At 40.8% G+C, this 8,240-nt stretch overlaps 1 protein-coding gene across 1 annotated transcript in view; it reads left to right on the forward strand.

Annotated features, from left to right (window-relative positions):
- Positions 1-8,240, forward strand: part of Tmtc2 (transmembrane and tetratricopeptide repeat containing 2) — a 382,576-nt gene that overhangs the window by 191,856 nt on the left and 182,480 nt on the right. The window contains exon 3 of the mRNA XM_005358105.3: positions 3,090-3,918. Within this exon, the coding sequence (XP_005358162.1) occupies positions 3,090-3,918 (829 nt within the window). The remainder of the gene's footprint in view (positions 1-3,089; positions 3,919-8,240) is intronic.

The following is an 8,240-nucleotide window of genomic DNA, read 5'->3' on the forward strand; positions in this document are numbered from 1 at the left end:
CCACAAAAGTACCAACACAAATTACCAGGTCAAGGTCTCCCTATTACCTGTTCTTTGGGCTATAGGTGATGTGATCATTTTTGTTTCGAGATAAATTTTATAAATTTATCTATTTATCTATTAAGCTATGGTTTTGCTCTTTTATTAGTTTAGTGTGTGACTCAAGTGGAAAAGTTGTCAACAGCAAACCTTATATTCATGGCTTTTTTTCCATTGGTTGGCTCTCTGTATCTTGGTAGTTATGAAAAATCCCTCTACAAATTTCCCATGACAAGTATGGAGACTAGCGTTGATTTTCCTTGTCCATTTAAAGAAAAGTTTGGAAAGTATTTAGAGCATATTTTGATCCATATTGTCAATCTATCCCATTCTGTAAGCAAATAGGTAAATAGTTGTGTTAAATCGTATAGAAAACCTGTCTGTTTCTTAGCTGGCAAAATCCTCTGTCCAAGTTTTTTTTTTTTTTTTTGTGAGCCAAGCATACATTACTTTCCTCATGTTTATTTCTATCTTACAGTGGATTTGTATCAAGAAAAAAAATGTTGCTGTGGAATTTATGAAACTGATTTACATGGAGATGGGGGAAGTGGGTAGAGGGGAGTTGGGAATAAACATGGACATACCCACAGAAGGTACACAGACCGTGAACATAGTCACCAAGTGATATAAGGCTACATTTCTGTGTGTAGCAGCAGTCAAGGTTTTAGATATGGTGTCTTCACATCATATGGATATTGCTTTCTTTATTATATTGTTTTTCTGGATGACACTGGGAATAATAATTTGGCTTAACAAAGTTTAAAGTGTTAACGTAAACACCAGTAGGAAATGGCTTTGAACAGTTTGAGGGTTGAAGTTAGTAAATCATTTATCTCAATGCCTACAAATCTCAGGCTCTGAGGATTCCTAGATGTTTTAGTTGTGGGAAATCAGATGTAAAACAATGTTTGGATTGTTCTTGTCAATTTAAGGGGGTTTATATCAAAAATCCTGGTAAGCATGACAAAGTAGTTATACGTGTTAGTAGAACATGGAAAAATAGGCATGATGGCGCATGCTTTTTGTACCAGGAAATGTGAAGGAGAGACAGGCAGATCTGTCTCAGTTCTGGGCTTGCCTGGTCTTTATAGTAAGTTTGAAGCCAGTCAGACATATACTCTGGGACCCTGTGAACTACCCACCAAACAATCATAAGAAAAGACAATGTTTTAATGGGAAGCTAATATAAATTATAAATGTTATAAGAACTATAACAAATAGAATAACAAACTGTAGAAACTGGCACATAAGATTCCTGTTTCAACAGTCCGAATGCGGATTGTTGGCGTTTTTGAAGATTTTTAAAAGGCAACTTTGGGCTCTAGTTCCTACGAGCATAAGTGTGCTGCTGTCAGGCCGTTAGCATTCTCAGGTTTTCCTCTCCTCAAGCATGCTGCTACAGCATCCATCTGTATTGCTGCACCCTTTCCACTAGCCCAGTTCTGCGATCGCCTGTGCCTGTCGGCAGATGAGTGGGCTCCCACATGCAACTTCTACTCAGCCATAAGGAGTATGCAAATGCGTTGTTTGCTGCAGCGTGGATGCAATTGGAGAACTGCAATAGTCAAGGAATTTGGAGTCAGACAGATTTTTGAAATATGTGTATGTCCGTCATACAATGCTCATATTTTGCAACTTGACTTTCACCTGCTATCCCGCTGTATACTGGCATGATTTGTTTGTGTTCATTACGATGGAATAATTTGTATTGATTATGTACATGCATACATATGTTTCTCTTAATTGTCTTGTGGCTTTAAATCAGAATGGTAGACTGCCCTTTGTTACTATAGTGCTCTATTGAAATTTTAAAAAAAATTTCTTCTATTTTATTTATTTATTTATTTATTTTTTGATTTATGAGGCACGGCTTGTTCTCTTTGTATTCAGGCCTATACATTTTTTAAAGATAGACATCTTTTCTTTTTTAGACATGTTTAAATACATGAGTGCTCTATCCACATGTACACATTTACGGAGAAGAGAGCATCAGATCCCACTATATATGGTCGAGCCACCATCTAGTCTATCTCAGAAACAACAGTTTTGGGTAGTTTTGTTACACTAGACCAAGAACAAACGAAAACACACACCTTGTATGGAAGCTCCATCTATAAGCTGGGGCTCGAATATTTCAAGTTATTAGGTATGCCTGGGTAGCAATAGAAGAAACTTCATTTAAGGAAAAAAAAATTCAATACTCGATTCAATGGAATCTTTTTTAACTTCAATTTATGCATGAATCAAACTATAGGAATTAAATGAGAAATTGAAACTTTCACCAGGGGTCTTGAACTTGGGACCTTCTAGCCTCTGCCTCTGTCTTTCCGATATTATCAGAGTGCTCCACACTCAGCTGTATTTTACTCTGGTTAATTCTTAAGAACATGAATTATTTTTAATTTCAGAATCTTATTTCTTCTAAAATAAGGAAATACTTTATGGGAAGTTTAAAGAATGTAAACATTAAAAAGTATCCTGTGAAAAGTGTTAGTGTGTCACTAGTGTAGGGATAGTGTGAGTCGGCCTTTGAACACCTGATTTAAACTTTCTGCAAGGAGATTCATGACAGTGACATTGAATCTGGTGTGGATGTGGCTAAAGGGCCAGCTGCCTTAGCCTTGAGCAGATGGGACTGCTCTCTGCTTTCTCTATGAAACCCACATTATAAAATAAAGTCATTAGGTGACTGCATCTCACACGCCGCTCTTTCCTTGTCATGTCATACTGAGAGGGAAATACGTTGGATTCATCTTCTAGAGGTCAGAATGTGGATGCTTTGGTCACTGGTATTTTAGAATGGGCAAAGTGGATGGAAAAGGTATTTATGTAAAGCTATGTACAACCTAGGAATCTAGTCATTTTTGAGGATGGAAATTTCCCTAAGCATATTTAAAAAGAGATGCAAATGAAGCCGTGCGCTTGAGACTGAAGGCTGTGTTTTAAGTGGCCCTTTGCAAACGTATTTCAGCTTGCAGCATTAAATGAAATGTTCTCGCGATGCAGTCATGGTGCTGATGTTGACTTTTCTCCCTCTCTTTTGCTTTCAGCGGAAGAACTTGTCTCTCTTCCTCAGCATTAGCTTGTTAACCTTCTGGGGGACCAGCCTCTTGGGTGCCCGGTTATACTGGATGGGAAACAAACCACCAAGCTTCTCCAACTCCGACAACCCGGCAGCTGACTCCGACAGCCTATTGGCTCGCACCCTCACCTTCTTCTATTTGCCTACCAAGAACCTCTGGCTCTTGCTCTGCCCAGACACCCTAAGCTTCGATTGGTCCATGGATGCTGTGCCTCTTCTCAAAACAATTTGCGACTGGAGAAATCTACACACTGTGGCCTTCTATTCTGGACTTCTACTCCTCGCCTACTGTGGTTTGAAGAACCCAAGCGCAGACGGGGAGTGCAATGGGAAAGCGGTGTCAAACGGCAAGCAGAACGCCAATGGCCACAGCTGCCACTCAGATGTAGAGTACCGGAACTCAGACCTTAAGCCCAGCTTTGCATCCAAAGCAGAGAATGGCATTAAAAATAACGTATCCCAGAGAACTCAGCTCCCGTCCACGGAGAACATTGTTATTCTGTCCTTATCTTTGTTGATAATCCCTTTCATTCCTGCCACGAACCTGTTTTTCTATGTCGGCTTTGTAATTGCAGAGCGAGTATTATATATTCCCAGTATGGGCTTCTGCCTTCTGATCACAGTGGGTGCCAGAGCCCTCTATGTCAAAGTCCAAAGGAGGTTTCTCAAGAGCCTGGTTTTTTACGCTACAGCAATGTTAATTGTCTTCTACGGACTCAAGACTGCCATCAGGAACGGAGACTGGCAAAATGAGGAGATGCTCTATAGGTCAGGGATAAAAGTAAACCCAGCCAAAGGTAAATGCTTCGTTTTCTGTTTTTGCCTGGACACTTGACACTTTCAGAGTTCTCATAGCATTGTTACATATGAGATCCTTTTATGCGAACCCTGTCCCTTCCATCCTTATTTATGTAGAGACACAGGGTAAGACCAACGGAGACACGTGTTCAGTATTACATGCTTGCAATAGGAAGCTAGTCCCTGGTTATGTTTCCCCAGGAGCAATAGAACCTGTATTGACTGGAAGAAAAAGCTGTCGTAAGAACTTAGAAGAATGCCTACTTTCTGCACTTTAAAATATTAATAATTGTCTCGCTGGAGGATGAGAGTGAAGCTTATCTCACTTAAATATATGCTATGTCTGGTTTTTCAAGCTCTGCATGAGTAAAGACCACAGGACTTGGAGGCAAGCTACCTCTGAGTCTTGTTATTGTGTCTTAGGTATAGGTGTGGTTACTGTAAGGTTTGCAGAGGTTAAATATGCTCGGGGATGTCATTTAGTCTAATTTTAATTTAAGATCTTTAAAAGTGCTGGGTGATGGTGGCGCATGCCTTTAATCCCAGCACTCAGGAGGCAGAGGCAGGTGGATCTCTGTGAGTTCGAGACCAGCCTGGTCTACAGAGCTAGTGCCAGGACAGGCTCCAAAGCCACAGAGAAACCCTGTCTTGAAAAACCAAAAAAAAAAAAAAAAAAAAAAAAAATCTTTAAAAGTAATTTAAGGGCGAAATCTCTTTACTATAGAAGTAGAATATGGATCATACCTTTCTTTATTGCTTTCATTGTAGAAAAATTATTTTAGCCAATGCAGGGTCTTGTTTTTGTTAAAATACAAAATGATGAACAAAAAGATGTTATTACAGTTAAGACAATCTAGATGGTGGTGGAAACAAGAGAAAAAAGGAAATAAGATGCATTTTTTATTAATGTAGAAATACATCACAATAATTAGTGGCTGACAATGTACATTTTTTTGAAGTAATTTTTCACTTAGCCTACAGGTTATAGCTATTGGTACACATTTGAACTTGGATCTTCTCTTTCTGACATAATTCTGCATCAAGATCCACAAATATCAAAGGGGCAAATGTTTCCAAATGTATAAGAAATGACCTCTTAATAGATTGGGATATGTTTCCATAGATCTAGACCCTCAGAAGTGACTTTGGCATCCTTGTCTTGTTATCGCAAATTAAACCAAGAGTTCATTGAGGACAGACACAGTTCTCTAAGCCAAGGAGTTGTTTCTGTTTATAGCTTTCAGTAATTGCAGAGGGTTTTTGAAAGAATGACTTGTTTTATGCGTATGTGTGAATGCCTACATCTATTTATATGCACAATGTGCATGGGCATCGGGTTCCCTGGACCTGGAACTATACATAGATGTGACCGGCCTTTGCGTGTGTGGAACCCAGATCTTCTGCAGGAGCCGCAAATGCTCTTAATTGCTGAGCTATCTCTCCACCCTGGGTTGCAGAAGCTTTTAATGAGAATAGAAAGAAGAGTTGAGCTGTGCCCCATGCCATGCAATCCTTCAGTTCTCTTTGAGAAATCACACACGTGGCTTTTCTAGGTAGTGGATAAGGCCCTAACTAAGAATTTGTAAGAGAAAAAACGTTGCAGTTTTTGCAGAAGGCTTTTCAGCTAATTTTTCCTCGGTGGTCTATACACATTTAGAACAAGTCTGTGTCGTCAGTGGGTTTTCTTGCCCTTTCAATCTGATGCGTGTTAAGGAATTAAAGCCAAATCTCCCATCATGTTACTTAAATCACAGTGTTGTTCTGGGGATTTATTAAAAATTTTTGGCTAAATTTCATGCTAAACTGCTATTACAAAGGGCTCCGATAAGAGGTGCTTCGGGAAGATAGAGGCTGTATTCTTTCATGTGGCAGTCTCAATACGTACAGTTAGAAACTGATAAGTTGGCGCCATGGCTTTGCGGGATCGCCGCTCCTCGTTTGTTCCCCTGCCATCTCAAGGGGTCACCCTACTCATGTGGTCCAAGTTGGCTCATTAACACATCAGCACTTCAGCTGACAGGAAGCGGGAGAGGAGGGGTAAAATGTGGGTGTACCCATTCGCGCTAAGATATATTGAAGACATTGCGTATACTTTGCCCGGAGGTTGTTGATTACATCATTCTATGAGAAAGCCTGAGAAGTATTATCTATGAAAGTCAAAATATCCAGTCAAATGCCATTACGCTGAAAGACAGGGTAGGCAATATTCAGATGCCAAGGTCAAAAGAGCTGTCTCTGCCGCTCAGAAGGCAGAAGCATTTTTAACTACGTTGGTCATTTTCACCGTTAACTATTCTGGTGCCTGAATATGATTTTTAAACCAGTGTTTTTATGAAATAGTTCAAGTATTGGCCATTTCTTCAACACTATAGTTCACTACCTGGTAAGTACCTTGATTTCCAAAGCCCCATGCTTTCTTCCTAACACTTTCGAAGTGACATATCATTTAGGCATTTTAATAAAAGTAGTTAAGTGACTATCTCGCTGACCAGAATTAGTAAAGGTTATTGAGTCTTGGCCTTCTATGTTCCAGCCAGCTGTCTTCTATGCAACCCTCGACATTTTACTGATGGCAGCTCCACATTCCCAGTAGTGTGACTGTGAACCCAAGAGTTATTTGTGCCTCCCTTGTTCCTTTATCATTTATTCCTTCTCTGTTCTACCAGTAATTTCTTCATGCTGTGTCTTCAGTCGTATATCCAGAAACTGACCATGTTGTGTAGCTCCCCTTGGCTTGCTCATGTTCCTTTCTTATATACCCAGGACCACCTGCCCAGTGGCTGCAGTACTTACAACGGGCCAGCCCTCCCCACATCAATCACTAATTAAGAAAATGCACCAAAGGCTTGACATAAGGCATCAACTGAGGTTCCCTCATCCCAAAGGACTTCAGTTTGTCTCAAGTTTCCATAAAACTAGCCAGGACACCCTCCTATTCCCTGAGCCACAGGAGTGGGAAGGAAGCCAACTGGTCAGAATTGTCGGTCCCCTCCTGAGTGGTTTTCTGACTCCCACGGTGCTGCTGCTGGCAAGCTTTTCTCTGCTTCTTGCTCTGGCTTTGCCATGTTTCCAGATTCCAGGGTGGTACTCAGCTTTGTGATGGGAGTTGCCTGATGACTCCAGGATAGTACTGATTTTGACTTCCCTTTGGTTTTCCTGTTGTCATGTGGGAGACCATTTCAGTTGCTTTGCTGTGTGAGCTGACATCCTGACACGTTATTGTGACAGCCCTTTAGTTTTTATTTCAGCATCATTCTATTGAATTTTTGGAAATACATCAGGACATGTGTATTATTCCCTTCCCTGCAGTTTCCTACTCGTTCCTCATTTCTTTCAAAATGAAAACACACAATTACAGAGAAGGGATGAATGTCCTGCAGCTTTGCCTCTCCGTGCTCTCTGCCGGTCCTGAAAAGTGTGTTGATGCCTTCTGTTTTGCCTGATAAGCTTTGAGCCCTGAGCTTGTGTTTTTGTCATTGCATCTGTGTGGAATGTGTTTTCTTAGAAATTCACAGTGTGGTGCACTGCGTCTTCCGCAGGGCTTAGAAGAAGGGTCCATTGTTAGTAAGATGCATTATGTGAGCTTTTCAACCCCGTTTTATATGACAGCAGTGCCTCTTTTACGAGCTTCCCTATCTTCATTCTATTCTTTGCCTTTCTCATAACACTTATCAAGATGTTGCTAACTGTCTGAATGGATTGTTTATATAATCTATAAGATAAGGTGGAAGAAATTTGGGGTGTCTTCAGTGCAATATGGGTAGGGGAGAATGGCTAAGTCAGTGAAGGGCTGTTCTGCACATGTGAGAATGTGAGTATCATTCCCAGAACCCATGTCAAATCATCTAAACGTGGTGACATCGCATTCATCATCCCAGTAACGCTGGGGACACAGAGACAGGAAGAGCCCTGGGACTTGCTTGCCATCGAGTCTAGCCTGATCGATCAGTTTCAGGTCAGTGAGGGGTAGTATCTTAAAGATTTCCTCCTGAGGATGACACATGGGGTTGTCCTCAAGCCTCTACATGTGTGCATATACACACGCTTGTTCACATTCCTACATGAGCATATGCATTGTCTTATAGACATGCACGACAGAAATGCCACATATACAGTAACGCTGGTGCCTCCTGGAGAGAAATCATTTAACAAAGGATACATTGAACAGTAGATATTAGAGTCATTGTCCTTGAGTTTTATATTCAGTTTAAGAGTAGAATGTAGGGCTGGAGAGATGGCTCAGTGGTTAAGAGCATCGCCTGCTCTTCCAAAGGTCCTGAGTTCAATTCCCAGCAACCACATGGTGGCTCACAACCATCTG

The sequence above is a fragment of the Microtus ochrogaster genome, chromosome 24 (genome assembly GCF_000317375.1).
Source record: "Microtus ochrogaster isolate Prairie Vole_2 chromosome 24, MicOch1.0, whole genome shotgun sequence".
Taxonomy (NCBI): Eukaryota; Metazoa; Chordata; class Mammalia; order Rodentia; family Cricetidae; genus Microtus; species Microtus ochrogaster.